This window comes from Falco naumanni, chromosome 13, assembly GCF_017639655.2.
Source record: "Falco naumanni isolate bFalNau1 chromosome 13, bFalNau1.pat, whole genome shotgun sequence".
In the NCBI taxonomy this organism is placed as follows: Eukaryota; Metazoa; Chordata; class Aves; order Falconiformes; family Falconidae; genus Falco; species Falco naumanni.
Window position 1 is genome coordinate 15,813,793 of NC_054066.1, and position 20,570 is coordinate 15,834,362.

Below are 20,570 nucleotides of genomic sequence, written 5' to 3' on the forward strand. Positions count from 1 at the left end.
TGTTACGTGCAGGATAAGCTATTATATGCTGTAACTGTAAAACGGTGGGCTTTTGATAACGCCTGTGTGTCAAAGGAAGTCTTAATATGAAAATGTTCCTAAAATATGTTCAGTGCAACAGTTTATAGAACTGAAGGGATCTGAAGAGCTAATTTACGTCTTTCTGATGCGTGTTGCAAAGTGTCAATGCATAGAATAAATGTGTAAAATAGTGAAGTGGATCTTAAGTTAATTGCTAAATTAAGACATTTAATTCTCACAGGAAATCCTGTTCAGAAAGATCATTGGACTTTGGGCTGACTTCCAAGCCTGTTTATTTTCTGAAAATTACATTATGAGAAGATCAAAGTTAATGAAAGTATAAATTAGTTGCTTATTTTTAATACAGATTTTAGAAGAAGCAACTGAAGAAGAAACAGCCCTTCATAATCGAATTATGCCGACAGTGGTTCGACCTTCAAAACAACTTCTCCCAGAATCTAAGCAAGCAACAAATCAAGAAATGGTATAAAAATTCAAACCAATTATTTGAGTTAAAGTAGTCCTTCGTGTTAAACACACACATTTTGCCGTATGCTGTGGTTCTAGCTGATATAATTCAAACAGGATCAAACCTGTGTGGTTTTTGATGGCAAAGAGGGAAAAGATGTTTAAACTGTTGTTGAAGGTAGTGATTCAGTATACGCTACTTTAAAGGTGAGCAGACTGATTGTCAGCTTTACCCTTATGGACTGGTTATGAAGTGCTGTAATGCTTTTTGAGCTTACACATTTTAATGTTAGTGTCATTACCCAATTCTTACTGTGGTAATGAAGTGCTTAGGTGTGCTAATGTCACTGCATGGCATGGAATTCTTGCCACCATTGTACCTTAGAGATGTGTGCTTTAAGTGCCAAGTTAAAATCAAAATGTACTTGGCAGATTTAACATTTTCTTCTGTCTGCATTTTGAAGCATTTTTTAATACTTCAGGAGGGAATATTTAAGCATGTGACTGTAAAACCAGACTATCCAGAGCAGTGTAGTGGGAGGGTATAGCAAGCTTGTTCCTCTGTATGTCTCTTATTCTGTAGTAGATAGAAGTGTCTTTTTTTGTTCAGAACTCCATGTAATGCACAGCAGTAATTACTGTGTAGTTAGCTTGACATGTGAACATTCTCGAAACTTATTACATGATTTTTTAAAAAATACGTACTTAATAATCACAGCCTTATTCTCAAATACCATAGCACTTTAATCATTTACATAACTAAACAGACACAGGTTGGACTGAAAGGTCTTGCAAATTCTAATCAAGGAATCAAGCTCTGAAGTTCTACTGTCTCTCACTGAAAGTAAAGGATGCTAAACAGATGCAGTATATTTGTATTCAGCTTTTATGAAATCCATTGCAAATACAATGTGAATTTATATTGAGTGCTGTGTTTACTGATTTATGTTTAAATAGTTTGTAGCTGAAAAAATACTTAAAAATGAATATTTACAGTAAATGTATTTTTTTTTCTTTTTTTTTTAGGAGCTGTTTGAGCTTCCGGTATGTATGCTTTTTCAATTAAGCATGTACCTGTTTTCTTAGAATGTATATAGGTGTAACCCTTTTCTTCCTTCCTGTACGACACAGACCAGTTATGAAATCGGAATTGTGCGCCAGTTTCCATTTTCTTCAGTTCTGCAACGTATGTGCGTAATAGCGAGAGTTCTAGGGGAGAAGAGAATGGATGCTTATATGAAAGGTGCCCCTGAAGTGATTGCCAGCTTGTGTAAGCAGGAAACAGGTAAAGGAACAAACTATTCTTATTTATTGTGTAGCTCACCTGTAATCTGAATAATTTTAATAACTCTAAACTTGACCTCTTTAAAGTTCCTGTTGACTTTGAGTGTGTCCTGGAAGAATACACTAAGCAGGGCTTCCGAGTTATCGCTCTTGCTCACAGAAAACTGGAGTCTAAGCTTACATGGCACAAAGTCCAGACTATTAATAGGTAAGAGTGACTTCACTTTTTTAATGAGTAACAAGCTTTAAAAGGAGCATGCTTTGAATTAATTATGCAATGTTTATTTTTGTTTTAATCAATTACTACTCTTCTTTAGCTTTCTTCTCTCTTGACATATGTAGTTCTGTGCATTCTTTATTTGTACCCTGGACAATACAAAGAAATGTAAGATACAGAAGTTTTTCTGCAATAATGTGAATTATGAGGAACATCTTTAATCTTGAAATGAACTACAATATTAATTTCTTATGGTGTTTGTTTTATGCTAATGTGGCAGGAAACCTCATTTGATTTCTTTGGTATTTGAACATACTTCTATCATCTGTGTCTATTAAAGATATTAGCACATAGTGGAAAGTCTCCTGTGCATGTTTGATATAGTTTCTTCATCTGCTATAGATAGCATGTCCATTTTCTCATTGCAAAGCTTGTCAGAAAGGTTTGGAAGGCAGAAAGGTTTCTTCCTTTAAAGAGTAGTATTTCCTGTTAATTATTTTTCAGCTGGTCCTAGTTTTATAGATAATGCTATCTTTTCCATTGTGTTTGAAAGTGTAGCATCACTATGAAAATGCCAGTTTTGACTCTTCTTTTGTATCAGCTTTGTGTACAAGATGAACTTTTAGCAAAGCAGTACAGAGAGTAATGGGTTTTCCAATTTCAAGTGTAAAAATCTACAGTAGCAGTAAAATACTCAAGACCTGTAAATACGCTGACTTTCATGTAAACCAAAATTAATTAGTTGCTTTATTTAATTGGCTAATGTCTGTTAATCTTGCTAGCCTTGGTTAACACAACTTGGTACTTGTATGTTAAGTATTAGCTAATCTGGAAACTGAAGATGTGCATTCTGAACAAATCTTAAAATTTGGCTGTGAATGCAGTTAGCTTTAGAGCATATTTTCCTAGCTATAAGCTTTTTGAGAATGTGATTTCTTTTAGAAAGAGTTCTTGTGGAAAAAAACTAAAAATTGTGCTTGAGCGGAAACATTTTGTTATACTGGTGTTCAATTAAAAGAAGGGAAATAAGTATAAATGATTATATATAAACTTGGGTCCTTTTTTATAAAGCGAATCCTTTACTTTTTGTGGTTAAAAATAAACGTCTCCCTTTGATAAACAAAAAATCAGGCTTTTTAAGCTACATCTAATAATTCTAATTCTTCCAGTGTTCTCTTCCTTGCCTCCTTTTCTACAGAGATGCTATTGAAAGCAACATGGATTTTATGGGGTTAATTATAATGCAAAACAAGCTGAAGCAAGAAACCCCTGCTGTACTTGAAGATTTGCATAAAGCCAACATTCGCACAGTCATGGTTACAGGTTGGCATCTAAACATTCATACTCAAAAAAATAAAAATCCATCTCTTTTTGGTCTTTAATTACAGTGTATGAAGTCAATTTTTAGTGTCAGTAGGCTGGGATTACACTGTATTTATAGCGAGAGGGAAGTTTAGAAACTATTGTGAGAATATGCAGACACCAGTCTCTTTCTTCTTGGATAAAAGTTGGTTTGGTAAGTCAGAGATGAGAAACCAGTATAGGGCTTAACTCTACTTCATAGCTTCCTCTCCCCGATTCCATGCACAGGTTACTTTATACTGAATTGAAGGCTGAAAAACCTTAGAGGTCTTCCAGGTCAAACTAGATCAAGGTCCTGGTCTAATATTATGCCTGATCCTGCTTTGAGCAGGAGATTGGACTAGGTGACCTCCTGAGGGTCCCTACCATTTTGAATTATAAGTAATTTTTTATTTTTTTTGGGGGGGGAGGGTGGTAAGAGTGGCTTAGCTAGCCTGCTTACAGGGACATATCTATGCTCAGTGTTTTCCATGCAATATGTGTGCTTGCTTTTTAAATCACAGTTATTGCAACTTTGGAATAATGTTTTGATAGGTTTGCAATACAACTTAGTGTTTGCATGTTCTGTGACCGTGTTTAAAAAGCGGTATTATAAATGGCTGCATGTTTTCTGCCTGATATTCAATATATACGAAGATCTGGTCAATAAGAATCTAGATATTTATGGCTGGAAGAAGCATATGGAGTTTCTAGTGATGTTAGTGCCGAGGAGGTGTTTAATGGGCTAGGCTCTGAATTTTGTCTGTAGGCTTGGCTTGCCCCAAGGTTGTTACTGGTATGTTAGGCAGTCCTAGTTTCAAACTGGCTTTGTTGGTTTTGTCTTACATGGAGTATCAGTATACACTATTGATCCTTTTCTAACTGAAACCTTTTTAAATGCAATTGTTTAACAGGGGATAACATGTTAACTGCTATCTCTGTGGCCAGAGACTGTGGAATGATTCTACCTCAGGATAAGGTCATTATTGCTGAAGCACTACCTCCAAAGGATGGACAGGCTGCCAGGATCAACTGGCATTATGCAGATACCCTTGCAAAATGCACTAGTTCATCACCAGCCATAAACTCAGAGGTAATACAAACATTATTATGTTCTTAAAGTGTAAGCAGTTCGTTTTACTGTTGAGTTTCTTTCTTTTTATCTTATTCCATTAAATAGAAAATCTGCTGTTAAATGTCAAATCAGAATTGATGTACTTGTTAACTTTCAGATCTTAAAACACCAGAGTAGTAAAACAGCTGGGGGAGATAGTCTTTCAACTGTGATACAACATTTGACATGTTAGTGGTGCAGGAGGCAGGGTTTTTCCCCCACATTTCAATCTCTTAAGACTGCTCTAGCTGCTTGCAGTTGAAACATTAAACCGTATTTTCTTAATAGTAAGTGTTCTCATTGTATGAGGTTTTTTCAAGTAACATTCTTAGAAACCTCCTCTACTGTGAGATCTGTGGGATTACTCCTCTGAGTATTAGCTTGAAATTACAAGGTATCTGTGTAAATACATTATAGCTAGAGTGTTAAACTTCTTTTGATAGGATATTCCAGTTAAATTGGTCCATGAAAGCCTTGAGGATCTCCAGATGACCAAATACCATTTTGCAATGAATGGAAAGTCATTTGCAGTGATTCTGGAGCATTTTCAGGACCTGGTACCCAAGGTGAGCATTTTACTTGAGTATGGGCACTTTTTGATGGTGAACAGACTTTGCCCTGTGAGCATTAAGAGATCTTCTGTCTTCCAGCTTGTGTTACATGGCACTGTGTTTGCTCGCATGGCGCCTGATCAGAAAACTCAGTTGGTGGAAGCTTTACAAAATGTAGAGTAAGTATTTGCTTAAGCATAGAAAGCCGGGAGGGTTGACTGAGTGGTGCAATAGGAAGAAAAAATTGTGTATGCTGTTAGCTGTTTTACCAGATGAAAAGGCTGGGCTAATGTAACATCCCCGAGCTGGTAAATCAGCCTGTTAGCTGAGCAGGAATGAGAGTAGTACCATCTGCTGGCTAGTTGTAAAAGTTTCAGACTTTTCATGAAGTTATAAATAATGAATAACTAAACTGACTAACATGTTTTATAAATCTGGTTGCTTGGCTTAATAAACAAATGCACCGAATGTCTTTTGTATATTACAGAAGTGCTATTAACTGGGTGACTTCTGTTCATACATGGTCAGTATACTACTGTATGGTGTCAGGCCTCGTAGCTATGCAAGACAGACAAAAGTCTGTCTGCCTAAAGCAAAGACGCTTTAGACCATCTTGGAATGATAGAGGGCTGATAAACGTGGTTGGTTTGGCTGACCTGGCCAAGTCATGTTACTTTTCTGTCTACTTCCTTGTATGTATAGTGGCAACAGTAATTGCTTTTAGCATTAACAGTCACTCATTACTATGCAAACCCCGAATAAGTCAAATAATGTAGAAGTATTTAATGAAATAAGCTAAACAGACTATGGTTAGGGAATGGTTCAGAATGCTGACATCTGTTTGGTTTTTATAGTTACTATGTGGGCATGTGTGGAGATGGAGCAAATGACTGTGGCGTAAGTATATTTTTATTTTCCATACAAAACTGTTCAGTTATGTTTTACAGCTGAAAGCAGGTTTTAAAATGTGCTCTTTCTATTTCAACATTAACTGGCAGGCACTGAAGAGGGCACATGGTGGTATATCTTTATCTGAACTTGAGGCTTCTGTGGCATCACCGTTCACTTCCAGGACACCTAGTATTTCCTGTGTGCCAAAGCTGATCAGGTAATGCCACTTACTGTGAACTTAACTGCATCTGTGTAACTCCTTTTGCCTACCCTATACTAGTATATGTTTGATGCTGTAGGAGGCCAGTTTGAACTAAAGAACAAGCCGTACATTTTTAGTAGTTCTGTTTCTTTAATGAAGGTACTTTGAGAAAAGTCTTGCCATAGAATGATGTAGTATTTTGTTACAAACCCTTTTGTCCATGTAAAATTAATTTTTTTAGAGTGTGAGCAAGCTTCTACATGTTAATATTTAATTTGATGTCCTTGTGACTCTACTAGTTTCCATAAAGGCTGTGTGTAATTGGAAGCAGTAAAACTCTCCAGATAACTGCTCAGCAGCGTACAAAGTAGAAAACAAATTTTCTACATAGGGTTTGACCAATTTTTGCTTATAGAATTGGAAGTTGGTTAGTAATTTTGGATAAAGGTCAGCCAGAGAAGAATCTAGTTAAGTCTGTGTGGAACTAATGAGGTAATGCGTAATTGGAAACATTTCTGAAGTCAGCAGCTCTGTGGCTGACTGCATGTTTGTTCAATCTGTGCAGTAAACTAGTGCTTCATCGATGCTTTTTCAAGCAGACCTGCATTTTAAAACCTTCCTTGGAAAACCACATAAAGTCCAAAGAACACTGAAGTCTGGTGGCAGCTCAGTTCAGAAGGCATGCTCACGACTCTGATGTACTTGACAGTGTACCGTTGTGACCCCTTTCTCTCTGTTTTTCTTCAGCCTAATGTCCCTCGAAGGCTTTGGTGATGTGTTTAATTGCAGCTAACATTTTGCTAAGCAGAATTTAACTGCTTGCACAGGAAGCTTTCCAGTTACATGCTTGCATTTGTTTTAACAGGGAAGGCCGTGCTGCTTTAATAACTTCCTTCTGTGTATTTAAGTTCATGGCATTATACAGCATTATCCAGTACATCAGTGTTACTCTGCTATATTCTGTAAGTATCCTGAGATTTGAAAATGGATAGATATTGAATATAAATTGTTCCAAGTCTTTTTTGGGTATGCAACACCTGCATACCAAAAAGTGTCTTTGGACTAAAAGTATTGTGAGTATTCTTTCAAATTTTTTTTTTTAATATTAACTGTATGAAAAACATGGGAGTATCGATTTTTAAAGAGGCAATAACTAATGCCTATGGATAGAAAGCCTCTACAGTGTGAAGTCCAAAAAAGCATATCAATGGAACAGAAATACAATTTTCAATTGTTTAAAAAACATCAGCATTTAAAAATAGCCTAACTGTATTTAAAGGGCAATGCATTCCTTTTATGTAAGGATTGAAAGAGAGCAGCTTGCAAGTACTGAGTTAGGAGGGAGAAAAAAAAAGCCAAGTGAGGTGTTTCCTATTAATATGATTGGATTTGCAATATGGCATGTGGTAGAAATCCTGTCTTTTTTAATTTGTATTCAGAGTTAATCATGGAAAGTACTAAAGGACCTTGGCATTTCTGTATGGCTACATAATAAAGCTATGGTGTTTAGAGAACTGTGGGCCTAAGCTATTATTTCATTGGTTTGTAAGATTCAGTAATGTAAGTTTGATTACAAACAAATTTCAATTACAGATAGCTTATGCATCTTGAAACTGAAGTGGTTTCATACGTTGATACTTCAGGAATTGGACCTGTGAATTGTAGAGTAGTCAAGACCCCTGCAGATAAAGGAACACAGTTTGCCAAGAGACTGTCTTGTTTTACAGGGTGATAATTAAAGAATTAATGCTATAGGAGTGTCACTGTAAGATGTTTCTTGGTATGAGGAGATTACCAATGTTTCAAGTGTGTTTTCTGTCTAGATCCTGAGCAATTTGGGAGATTTCCAGTTTCTCTTCATTGATTTGGCAATCATTTTGGTGGTTGTTTTCACTAGTAAGTATTGTGTTGAATTACTACTGCTGGCTTCTATGAAGCAGTTTTTGTTTGGTCAGTTTTTGTTTAACACCTTATTAGGTGCTCTTTGGAGTAAGCACTGTGACATACAGTTGGGATGTTACACCTACTACAGTATATGCATTAAAAAAACCAAACACTGTGTACCGAGTTAGATTCATCTGAAGCCTGTGAAATGCCCTCATACAACAAGCAGGTTGTGGGCATGATCATAGAAAACTAGTTCTCCACGGTACAGGAAGTGGTAAATCTGTACTGACACAAGGAAACCGTTTTTGGAATCAAAACAGGAGTTGTTCCAGTATCATCTTTCTCAAGTGTTTTGATTTCTTGCATTTTTAGTTGAATTTCTGTCCATAAAATGTTATACTCGGAAACTATTACCTAGTGAAGTACTTGATTCCACAGAATTCCATTTTCAAGTTTAGTAGAAGCTGCTGCTTTGGAGCAGTGGCAGACCAAAACTGAGGAGACGAGCTGTAAGCCCTTGTGCCAGACAAAGGGAATTTGGCCAGACACTACTAATTCCTCAAGTCTCATGGCTTCTATTATTGTCCCCTGCTGTCCTGTGCTGCTGGGGGTGACCAGCCTGTGGAAGGCACTGTGGCATTCTTCTAGTGCAGTATAATCTTTTCAAGGTGGTTTCACACTTGCAATTCTGGACTAATTTTTAAAGTGATGTCATGAGCAAGCCATTCTAATTCTGCAGAATGTGAACAGGGTAACTCTCGAAAACCGTAATGATGTAATGTGTCATTTGTTTTTTCTTTCTCTTTGCAGTGAGTCTGAACCCTGCTTGGAAGGAGCTTGTTGCGCGAAGGCCTCCATCAGGTCTTATCTCAGGTCCACTTCTGTGTTCCGTTTTGTCTCAGATCGTCATCTGCCTTGCTTTCCAAACCTTTGGGTTTTTTTGGGTGAAACAGCAGTCCTGGTATGAGCCTTGGACAATGGAATCTGAGTAAGTGTTTCAGTGGCTCCGTGCAGGACGCAGTAATGACTGGAAAGCTACAGACAGTAACTGCTCTCTTCTTTACTGACCCGCTTTGGGGACTTTGTAAATAAAGCTTCTGTGTGGCGGCTTGTTAGTCTACTGGGTTTTTTTGTGAAAAGCTTACTAAATACATAGGAGTTACCCAATGGCTGAAATACAAAACTGGGTCAGAGCCACACTGCAAGGTCTGAAGACTCCATAACTTTGGGACAGTTGAGATCAAAATTTGAAATTAATGGTTAAGATCTATTTTAACTCTTCTCTATTGTAAAGGTTTTTTCCTGTTAGAGTTCCAGTAAGTCAAATTCATATTTCTGAAAAAGAGGTGTTTTAATCCTTTTTTTAGATAGCAATGGTTTTTTACGTGCAGTGATAGTTTCTAAACAATTGATGTAGTGAACTTATAAGCAGAAAGCATAAAAAGTTAAAGTTCAGAAATCACCAAAATTGCTACCTCTCTGACACAGTTTCATTTCTTACTACCTGTTTTCAAAGATAGGATTTTTTGCTACTGTAGTAATTTGTTCTGTCGTGACTTTTGTTAGTAAGTAGGCCTTGTTTGCTGCTTCTCCTTAACGCAGTGTTAAATGTTATTTTATGTTGTAGTGCATGTAATGTATTGGATGCCACAAACACCAGCTCTGCGCGCCATGGGAATGAGACTCTTCATGATGAACATTACATTAAAAATTATGAAAACACAACTTTGTTTTTTATATCCAGCTTTCAGTACCTCATAGTGGCAATTGTCTTTTCTAAAGGAAAGCCCTTTAGACAACCATGCTACAAAAACTGTGAGTCTTTTCTTACTATATATGGGTCCAAATTAGACTCTTAGTAACTGAGCCTTTGTTTATCCATGGCTCGCTTACAACTCCTTTGTCCCACTTCAGCAGTAGTAGTGTTACTAGGAGAATGTAGTATAGTTATTCTCTGGTAATCGGAGATAGAAATAGGGAAGTGTTGAACTGTATGGAGATATTTGTGCTAATAGTTGCTTTGTTTGTAGAAGTATATGTGTATATACATTTCAGCTCTGCAAGTGAGCCAGTGGGAAGCTAAGTCTGGCAGTCTGTCTCTGTATGGTGATCAGCACACCTTGTATTGTCAAAATCTGCCTAGAAGGGTTTTAGAGGGAGAAAAGAGGTTATTCCAAGGGGTAACGAACCCATGATACATGGAAAAACTGTCTAAAACTGATTGTGAGATGGTCCAATTAAAATACTTTTTTATTCTTTTACAGTTCTGTTTGTTGTATCTGTGATAGTTCTTTATGTCTTCATATTTTTCATCTTGTTGCATCCCGTTGAATCTATTGACACATTTCTTGAGGTAAGATTCAGCTGATATGCAGGTGTCTGTACTTCCTAGGATAGCTGATGGGCTGCCTTTTGGGGAAGCTTGACTCCCTTTAGAGCTTTGCGGGGGGGAGGGGGAGAATTTTTAACTGTTGGATGTGTGTTACTTCATTTGTGTGTTGCTAATCTCTGGCAACTTTTTCTCACAGCTCGTGTGTGTGCCATATGAGTGGCGCCTAAGAATTCTCTTCATTGTTATTCTCAATGCAATTGTGTCTGTGCTGATGGAGGTAAGAAATTAAAATGGGAAAAAATGCTTGTCTGTTAAATTTTTCAGGGTACATGTTTGTCTTTTGTTTAGAAGGTATCTCTTCACAGCATGCTGGTGTAAGTGGTCGCTGTTTTCATAAGTTAGTATTCCTAAAAATGTCCTTGTAAGCTAGAGTTAAGGTGTCAAGGTTTTCTGTGTTAAAAGCAGAATTTTAAAACCTTTTTCATTAATTAAAAAAGGAGGAAAACTTGAAAGACATACATTATTTCAACTATTTCATAGGACAGTACTCTCCATGTTTATTTGCTTGATTTGTGTTAATTCAGTTCAGAATAACATAGCATAGCAAAGAACTATATAAAATTTTAGGGGAGCCTATCTTCATTCAGTTGCATCATATGAATAGCTTATTGTTCAGGATAATGCAGGTCTGTATAACTTGTTCATCTAATCTGATCCAAGTCCAGAAGTAGAGATGTTCTTGCAGAGATCTGCTTTTTCCAGCCCTGAGCTTATCCAGAGTCAGTCACTCTAGATATTGACCTCTTCTGCTGTAATGCCAGAGTTAATGTGGGCAGAAACACGCCCTGCTTTTCATCCAGGTACCCATATGTTGTTTCCGAGAATCAAAGTTTGACAGGTACATCCTCCAGAAGGAGTCTGGATTCAGTGTCAGTCATTTATTCCTGTGGTTAGTTCTTCTCCCTGTGATAGTAATGCCTTATTTCCAACGTGGATACGTTTGGGTTTTGGTTGCAGCCATTAGTCACTTTCTTTTCCTGCAAGGTGAAAAGCCTTTCAACATTATCTAGCACTTGCACCTTACAATTATCTGTTTTTACTGTATAATGTTTTCTCCAGCTTCTAGTCAGTATTTCCATTACTATGGAAGGGATTTCTATCAAGGTAACCAGCGTAATGTTTACTTGGATCATACCATTTTGGCCTTTGAAGGTTACTACAGTGTTAATATTCTTCCTGGTTGACTAGTTTTTTCCCTTTTATTTGTGACTTAGTAAAAATAAAATCAGCCAAAGGTTTTTTAGATGCTTTAATCAAAATTGTCAAGGCTTTGTGCTAAAAATGTTCCAAATAGAATTTGCAATATATGCTATTATGTCGCTGCTTATTGGAACATGTTTTTCAGTGTTTTGACCTGATAGGTGGTAACTTGTCTTTTCCAGAACATGGCAGTGGATGCTAATTTTTTTGGACCTTTGCCTTGTTAACAGACTTATCCTCTCCGAAAGATCCTGTGACTTTCTTACATTGTCCTGTATTTACTCTTAACTGCGCTTGTGATATTTTCCTTTTTATGCTCTTTAACTCTCTCATATTTCTTTTTACTACTAAACTCTTAAATATTTCTTTTTTCCCACCTTTTTTATTTGTTAAAAGTTAAATTTTATGTATACTGCTGTTCTTGCTACTGAAACAATAGTTATTCCGATACTGCAGAATTGTGGCTTTTTTGTCTTCCAGTAAATTTAAAACAAACCTTCTAGACATATTTTTTTTTTCCGTTTAATGTTCTTATTGCCATCTGTGGGAAATCAGCTTTTTTGAAGTACTGAGATTAGTCCTTGGAATTGAGCTTCATGTTGATACATGGAGTGTAAATAGGTGGTCGTTGCAATTTCCAGTCCAGTGATAAATATTACTGAGAGAAATAAACTTACCTTCTGCTGAGAAATCACTTTGTTCTGCAGGTGATCTTTCTAACTTTTATACAATCTGGTGATGTTTCTGTTCTGGAAGTGTAAGGGCTCCAGTAGCAAGTCTGTACAGTGTGTTAATCCATGTATCAGCATGTGCCTCTCGAGGACAAATGGTTTTCCTTTTGGTTGAAATGTTCGTAAGGTTCCACTCCTGGGCCTTGTTGGTTGCCACATCAATCTGTAAACTTCTGAATTTCTACTAAGTATAACATAAGGCATGTAATTACTGCGGAGCGTTTGCTTTCATCCAGCATTTCAAATCCCACCCCACTCTTTCTCCAGTGCAGGTTTGAGTTAGCATCTTTCAACACTTTAGTCACTTAACTGTCGTGACCAAGACTGGTAGGATGACTTGTCACGTTCCATTTAAACAGACTTTCCTATTTATCTTGTTGCCCATACTTCAGTAGTGGAATAGAAGTACCTATAGAATTTAGTTTTCTTGACATTAAATTTTTGGAATGTTCTGCTTTGACTTAAAACCTATTTCTTCCGCTTTCCCCATTAAATGAATACTTTTAGACAGGTAAGTTGTCTTGCTGCACAGCAGGTGTCCAACAGAAGCATTGTCTAGTGAGCCTCGCATCCCAAACCTTGTTTTAGAATACACACTTCACCTTTCATAACTTCAGCCTGCTTTTGTCCCAGCTTTTGAACTGTATTTGTCCAACTCCGGCAGTATTACTCTAGGCTCTCTGAAGCTTTTTCATGTGATGCCAACTCACTGGGTCCGATGTGCTGTGTGGAAATGTCAGGGTATTTCACTCTTTCACTTCCAGTATAGCTCATTGCCTTTCTGTCCTTGTGTCCCTGGGTGGATTTTCTGCTCACTACGCTTTTCACTGCAGAGTTAGCAGGGTACTACAGGTCATATTCTGAGTATCTAGGAAAACCTGCTGTTGCATTTCCTCGTTTCTTTTAACAGGGTAACTCTGTATGTGTATCACCTAGCGTTTGTTCTGCTGGCACTAATCCCTCAGTAATCACCTCTTGAAGTATCTCATAAATATGAAATGCTTGAGGAATTGGATCGATCTTCTTCTGTCACACTTGCCAGTTTGACACTTGTGTGTCACACTACGATCATATGTAGTTTCTTCATTGCTTCTACAGCAGGAATGGTCTCTGGCTGTGGTTGTCCCAAACGTGGTTTCTGAAATGCTGTGTAAAGCTTCTGCTTCTTCCATGTGGGTGCCAGACGAGGTTCACAAAGCACGCATATTCTTTCTACCAGATGACAGAAAACACTGCATAACAAAGGCAGATCCTAGCAGATGTTCCTCCTTGCCCCTGATGCCCGGTGTAGACATACTTAAACTAGACTGGCTTCAAAAGCAAACATCTAACAAGCTGAACATTTGTTGCAAATGCTTTATAAAAGCGCCGTAAAATTCTGGTATATTTTAAATAGTAAGCATCATAAAGTCTGTTATAGAAGTCTGGCTAATCAGCTCCCCTATCTAGTGGCAGAGGTTAGTCAGATATTAGAAATGGAATCTGTCCGAAGATGAGTTGTAGGCTCAAGGCCATGGAAGATACAGGTTCACACCTGTGTTGCCAGATTTGTTCAAGGCTCTTGAGTCCGCCCGCACAGCCATGTGAGAATAACCAGATGTACTGAACATACTGTTCAGTTTCTGCCCTCCTTTCCAAAATCTGGAACAGCTCCTACAGAATTCCTTCAGACTTCCTGCTGGTGGCTCAGCTTTGCTACCCCACTGAAGCTTTTCTGGGAATGTCGCTGGTTTAAAACAAAGCATGGCTCCAGCATGAAGTACACTATAATGTTAAAAATGGTTTGAGGGGAAACTCCTTTAAGCACTCATGTCTGCAGTGCTTCACAGGGTTTTTTTTTGAGAATTGAAATGTGCTAAGAATGTGTATTATTTTTACCTGTATCAAAGGATGCAGTTTTGGTCATTGCTGCTATTGATTTAAAGTACATGTTCATATTCTTAAATCTCATGTGAGCACTTCAAGAACGAAAACATTTATCACTTAATTACTGACAAGTAATGTAAACTCAGTTTTGCCTGGCACTGAATTAGTTATGCCTAACACACTATTTCAGGTTTTATTTGTGATGTGCACACTAACAACAAATGATCATTAGTTTCTTTAATTCTTCCCACTCACTGCAATGTCTCACAGAATGTCCTCCTTGATATGATCCTTTGGAAGGTTGTGTTCAATCGAGACAAACAAGGAGAATATCGCCTCACCATACCCCAGCCGCCTCAGGTTGGAGACTAGTATTTTGCTGTCATCATTTGAGTGCATGCAGATTAATTCAATTGTGTCTCTTTATGATCGATAAGTGTCCGTTGCTTACCTTAAGCTTAAGACTGCCTAAATTAGATGTCTGTAACTGGAATGTTAAAAGGAAAGGCTTCTGGTTTTTAGATTTTTCTCCTTGTTGATACTTAAAGAATTTAGCTGTGTATACAAGAACTGCAAAGCAAACCCAGAGGATTGCTTTTAGAACTTGTGTCACTTTATCTTCAGTTTGTATATTAGCAAGTTCTGTGTTTTCACAAGATAGCATGCTAGGACTGGGAGCGTCTTGATTTGCTTGGAAGCTGAATTGCTGATGCTGGGTCTAAGCCAGTTCTTTATTGAATTGATGTGGTTTAGAATTTTAGATCTTTCTGAGAGCAGTAATTTATAGCACATAGAAATGAAATGAAAAAAAATAGCGATTGAAAGTATGTTATTACTACTTCAGATTGTTTAGGAGGCTGAAAGATTTAGCTTCTGCTTTTCAGGTGACCATGAATCTTGGTTTGGTCAGCCCCTCTGTCATTAACACGTGAAGGAAGTCTATGTGCAATCCCATAAAAACTAGCTTTTTCTTTAAGCCTCTGGGCTTATTGCATTTAGCTGGTTGTGAATTTGTTCTTGCCGGAATTGCAATGGTTTATTTCTCAGCACTAAATTTTATTAAATGTATTCAGTTCAGATTTACGTTTTTCCTTTTGAGGCTGTTGAAGAATGAATTGGTTTGTATTCACCAAAGAATGGAAATTGTCCTTAAAGGCTCTTGTTTGGTTCAGTTCATCAATTGATAGAATTTCAGAGCGTGAAGAAAACCATAGAATATATCTCCATTAAAATGTCAGCCCTGCAGAACTCTAGGTGCTCTCTGAGACACGAGAGGGATCCAGTCTTGAGAATGAGGAATGGTGTTTCTCTTCTCCAGGTAGCTGTTATGTGCATTTAGGACTGGGAGAGGAAAAGTAGGAAGGAAAGAAGAGTTAAGTTCAATAATTTGTCTGTTTTAGTAACTGTTAATACCTGTAGGACTTAGGTTTCTCAGTATCAGCAAGTTAAATTCTGCCACTTCTGGCTGGCTGGTTGCTTGCAGTTAAACAATTTATTGCTTAAAAAGTGTTTTGAGACTCTGGGAATTTGACTGCTTTTTCTAGACCAGACTTTCATTCCTCAATAGTAACGTTATTTAATGGTGTCTGTTATACCTGTGTTTATTGAAGCTATTATAAAATCAGCATGAAAGCTGTTGGTGACCTTAGGTCTTACAATAATGCAAAATACTTTTTTTTTCTTAGTGTTTTTTAAATGTCATTGCTGCCATAGTATAGAAGAGATGACACAGCAGAAGAGTTTCTGTACTACACTTTCTAGGTCCAATGTGACAATGAGATAGTAAATTAGAAACTAGAACAATAGTTTTTCTTCTATTGTTAATTATATTAATTTTTTCTTATGGTAATCCAGTTTTCAAATCTGTTCACTTCTGCAGGAGGCTGTGAATCGCTGTGGAGTCTGTTTCCTTTCTTCCCTGTTTGGTTGTAGAGAGAAGACACCAAAAGCCAAGTATATGCATCTAGCTCAGGAACTGCTGGTTGATCCAGAATGGCCGCCGAAACCCAGAACAACAACAGAAGCGAAAGTACCAGCCCAAGAAAATGGTTCATATCAAATCATCACTGTAACGTAACAGTGGATCTTGGTGGCACGTGTCTCTAGAAGTATTCAGAAGAATGTAATTTTAAGGCTTTATTTGAAATTGCAGGATACTAAATGTCAAATTCTAATGCAGATGTTTCCAACTGTTTTGTGTCTCTGAATACGGAGTTCAGAGCCAGACATCTTATGGCTATACATTTTAAAAATGTAGGTGACCTTAGGCAGAACAAAAATGATTGTGTTTCCTTCCACCTTCTTTCAGATTTCATTATTCCTAAATGAGATGTATTTGAAGGTTTAAACTGCAGGGCAGTTAAAACAGGTTCACTTAATTTGCCTGGAGTATCTTAATCATTGTTCTAACCCGCTTACCTGGGCACGTGTTCATGTAAACCCTATGATGTAATGGTTTCATGGTAGTACTAGAGGCACATAATAACTTTGTCATGCCTTTTTTTCTTTTTTTTTTTTTTTTTTTTTTCTTTCTCCTCCTAATATATTCACTGTTGAAAAGCTTTGTGCCTCAGAACGGTTCTAAAGTTTTGGTGTGTATACCTCTAAGTTTGTCCCTACTAGTAAGGAGTGTTTCCAGATGTAATGTTTGGAGTTTAAGTTTAACTCTTTAGTTGGCCACAGCAGGAATTAGGAATGCGACAGAAGCAATATGCTCTGTCCTTAAGAAGAAAGCACATTGCTTTCAAGTGGGTTCTTAGCATCTTTTCTAGCTAACCCTAAGGAACGGCTTAGGTGGCCTCCAGAGGGGGAGGCATTTGGCTACACTCAAGTTTTTGGAGAAGGAAGGCTGGAGAATCTTAGCACTTTCTTCTGTCTCATGTTTTATTACATTTAGCTATGCATTTCTCCACAGACCTTGCTTTTTCCAGCAGAAGGGTTGGATTATCCCTTTGTGGACCATGTTTTATTTGTAAATATCAAGACAATTTTCCTATATACCTTGAAGTAGTAAGGCCAGTTACTGCTGCAAGAGAAATATGGGGGTGGGAGGGAGGAATATTTTCACATGCCCATGCTTGGGACTGGTGCATGTTAAGACCATACGCATTTCAAAGAGTCTGCCAGTGTCTTAAGCACTATATGTAGCTGTATGAAACAAAAAATAAGAGAAAATAGATGAGCTAAAATCTGTCTTGCTACAAAACTATAAGGCTTATGTAGGTTTTATTTATTAAAAAATAATAATAATAAAAAAAAGCTTGCATCACCAATAATGCTGCTTAAGCACTTGGGGTGGCGATACGTCATTTTGCCATTAGGCGGTGTCAGAACACAAGACCACTAGAAGAACAGGTCTACAGGGATGGTAGAGGTAGGCATCGTCTTTGTGCAAAGGTTAAAACTTTTTTAAACCACAAATTACTTCTCTCCAAACCATCTTCAACTTGCTAAACGTTCAGAAAAGTCTCCTTTGGTTGTCTTTGAGAAGATGATAAGATATTGACTCCTGATCAGTATGTTTTGACCAGGTGTAACTGACTGGTTCAGACACCTCCAAGCTTTGGGAAGGGATCTGGGATCTAAAGAAGTTATGATTCTGTAGAGATCCTTTGGAGAAGGAGGTCGGGTCCTTTAGAGTAGTCATGAAAGGAGGGCCCCAAACTGCCTGGCCAGCTGGGATCATTTTGAATTGTGTGTATTCTGATGATGTAATTTGAGGTTTTGGTTGTCGCTGGGTGTTTTTGGTTTCTTTTTTTTTTTAAAAAAAAAAATATTCCTGTGGAGACAATTCCATTCCAGCATTCTTTTAATAAGGGAAACCTTTCAGGTTGAGCCTAATTCCCCTGTGTTCTGTAAGGCAGTATGGGCAGTGTCCCCACTGCTCACGTTATGGTTTCTGCAGTGTTGAACATACTGTGCCAATGGGGAGTTTGAAACTGGTGCTAAGTGGTTTGGAAGACTTTTTCCTAGAACTTTGGGGTTTAAGTTACTAACACTTGCTCCTCATAAATAGTATGCATGTGATGTACTATCCTCCAGTCCAGCTGTCAACTCTTCCTGATATTTTTTTTTGTTGTTGTTGTTGTTCTTTGTTTTCGAGGGGTTGAGCAGGAGGAAGGGGGAAGTGGTTTCTTCAGCATTCATTCAACAGAGCAATGTACAAGTCCTATTATCCTACTTCTTAAAGTCATAAACATCAAACAACATCGGTAGCTTTTCAGGAGTCTGCATTTGTGGACTTGGCTAAATTTATGAATCTTGAGTCGGTTGACTACCTTCTGTCAATGTTGATATTACAAAAGCTTTGTAGCATGGAATAATTGATGAAGAATAATTCTTAGCTGCGTAAGTAGTATTCAAATTTGAAGAAAAATAATATTTCAGTTGAAAAAAACGTTGTGAAGCTATGCATCTTGGACCTGGGAGCTGTGACTTATCCTTAAATGCGTAAGCTTTTACTTTCCATTTCCTTGACCATTTCAGCTTGCTTGTTCCATCAGAAGTGAAAGAAGATATTTGTGTCTTTCCCTTTTATATGCTTTTGCTTAATACTGTCTCTAAACTGATAATTTCTCTTGGCTTGTTTGGTTTCTGAAGCTAGTCTTTCAGTCTTATGCTAGTTTATTATTAGACTTACCTAGAAAGTGAGGAGGAAACAGCTTGTTCAGGTGGGCTTGTCTTCAGAGAACATTTTAGGGAACTCTTACTAAAACTGAAATTGCCAAGTGTCTCCATTTGATTGTGTTGACTAATGGGTCATAAGCCTGTTAAACTTGAACGCTGTGCAAATGGGAGCTTGTTTCCTCAAGGTATGCGTTCGGAGCTAGCAAATGTTGAGGTTGCATGCTTGAGCTCTGACCTGTTTGCTTCTGACGCTTAGTCAAGAATAATAAATCAGCTTTTCTGAGAATCCCTCTTGTTGTTGCAAGTTCAGCCACAAAATAAGCTTTTGCATCTTCTGCGATTATTGGGGTTTATGCCTTCCTGCCCAAGAGCTGAGTTCAGCCACCTATAATTTTTCTCATTTTGAGCAGTTTTTCTGGTTGTCAGAAACGCAGCAAACTAGATCTGCACTAGTGCTTTCAGTTTCTCCTTTGAAGTAAGATAAAATTCAGTTTGTAGTGGAAAGAATCTCTTCTGATGTTCATCTTGGATGTCTAAATTCAGGTGAACAGACCAATTTAGTGAGCTCCACTAGATACTTGGTAGACATTTTCTTCCTGCTGTATATTTTGGCCTTACGTTGAGGAGTTTGATTTATTATTAAATTATTTGTGTATGCAGACTTTAATCTGTACGTATATTACTTTGATGTATTAGGATTTGTAAATATTACTGATTTTTAAATATTATTTATGCACATACTTAAAGGACTGGTCTATCCAGAAAAGCAATTGCTAAATAATAAATGTTACTTTTTAGAAATAAATTGCAAGATCATGAAATTGTATATCCCTCAGGGTTATTTTTAAAGGTTTTTTTTTTCTCTTCCCTTCAGATTCAATTAGCAGTAACTAATTTCATGTACTATAGAACTAAATCTACTGTAAAAAGAAGATGCTGCAAATAATGCTTGAGTAGAAGCGGCTAAAACACCACAGAACTGACTGTCCGTGTTCATCGTAACTTTAAATCGGAAACTCTTACTGTTGCACTTTTTAAAAGTTGTTGGATTTTTAATTCTATTTATTTTTTTTCTTTCTTCATGAAGGTTGTGCTGAACAGTCATCCCAAATCGGGTAAATAATCCTGTACTGTATATGTATATACAGTATAATACTAAGCAGATGTGGAGTCCTTTTTATGCTGCGAATTTTTAATGCTTATGTTGATCATCACAAAAATGAGAGAGCTAAAGTTCTGTAGGATTTCTCCCATGAAATTCTGAATTGTAAACTTAGGTTTTTGTATGTCTAAGGGAAAGCTGTGGGTTTTTGACAATTTTTAGAGTCTTGAATATGTTGATTTTATACAGTAAAGCTTCAGGTTTTTAAAGCTATTTTCAACAAACTGCAGCTTGTTTGATAATTATGTGAACCAGAAACTACTCAGTATGTCATTAATTCCTCAAGCCTAACACAGATTAAAAGGTTCGTCATTACAGCACGCTCTAGAAGCTCAGCCTCCTTTTTATTTTTAGATCTGAAATGATACTACATCTTTGTACTTAAAATATGTATTGCTGCTCTAGAATGGTACCCTGTTGTCAAGAGGCATACATAAATAACTGTACAATAGAATTGTAAATAGACTTGTAAATCATTTTTGTGACTGAAGCTCTTTGAAAATAAAATTAAAATGAACAGATATTTTAACTCTTTTCATTAGTTTCATGACATTGTTTTTAATTATTCTTTATGCAGTTAGATCCAAGGTTTGGTGAAGAATACAGACCTATTCCCA

At 37.2% G+C, this 20,570-nt stretch overlaps 1 protein-coding gene across 5 annotated transcripts in view; it reads left to right on the top strand.

The window, feature by feature from the left end:
* ATP13A3 (ATPase 13A3) overlaps window positions 1-20,474 on the top strand; it is a 61,221-nt gene extending 40,747 nt beyond the window's left edge. For 3 of the 5 annotated variants that reach the window (XM_040612595.1, XM_040612597.1, XM_040612598.1), the window contains exons 17-34: window positions 389-505; window positions 1,516-1,533; window positions 1,621-1,774; window positions 1,861-1,981; window positions 3,189-3,313; window positions 4,246-4,424; window positions 4,889-5,011; window positions 5,096-5,175; window positions 5,851-5,893; window positions 5,995-6,104; window positions 6,955-7,051; window positions 7,913-7,985; window positions 8,787-8,964; window positions 9,604-9,791; window positions 10,241-10,329; window positions 10,505-10,585; window positions 14,436-14,525; window positions 16,045-20,474. In XM_040612595.1, coding sequence (XP_040468529.1) covers window positions 389-505; window positions 1,516-1,533; window positions 1,621-1,774; window positions 1,861-1,981; window positions 3,189-3,313; window positions 4,246-4,424; window positions 4,889-5,011; window positions 5,096-5,175; window positions 5,851-5,893; window positions 5,995-6,104; window positions 6,955-7,051; window positions 7,913-7,985; window positions 8,787-8,964; window positions 9,604-9,791; window positions 10,241-10,329; window positions 10,505-10,585; window positions 14,436-14,525; window positions 16,045-16,242 — 2,064 coding nt within the window. In that variant the 3' untranslated portion in view covers window positions 16,243-20,474. The remainder of the gene's footprint in view (window positions 1-388; window positions 506-1,515; window positions 1,534-1,620; window positions 1,775-1,860; window positions 1,982-3,188; window positions 3,314-4,245; window positions 4,425-4,888; window positions 5,012-5,095; window positions 5,176-5,850; window positions 5,894-5,994; window positions 6,105-6,954; window positions 7,052-7,912; window positions 7,986-8,786; window positions 8,965-9,603; window positions 9,792-10,240; window positions 10,330-10,504; window positions 10,586-14,435; window positions 14,526-16,044) is intronic. The other 2 variants (XR_005830588.1, XM_040612599.1) reach the window with 2 other exon arrangements.
* The last annotated feature ends 96 nt before the right edge of the window (window positions 20,475-20,570 follow it).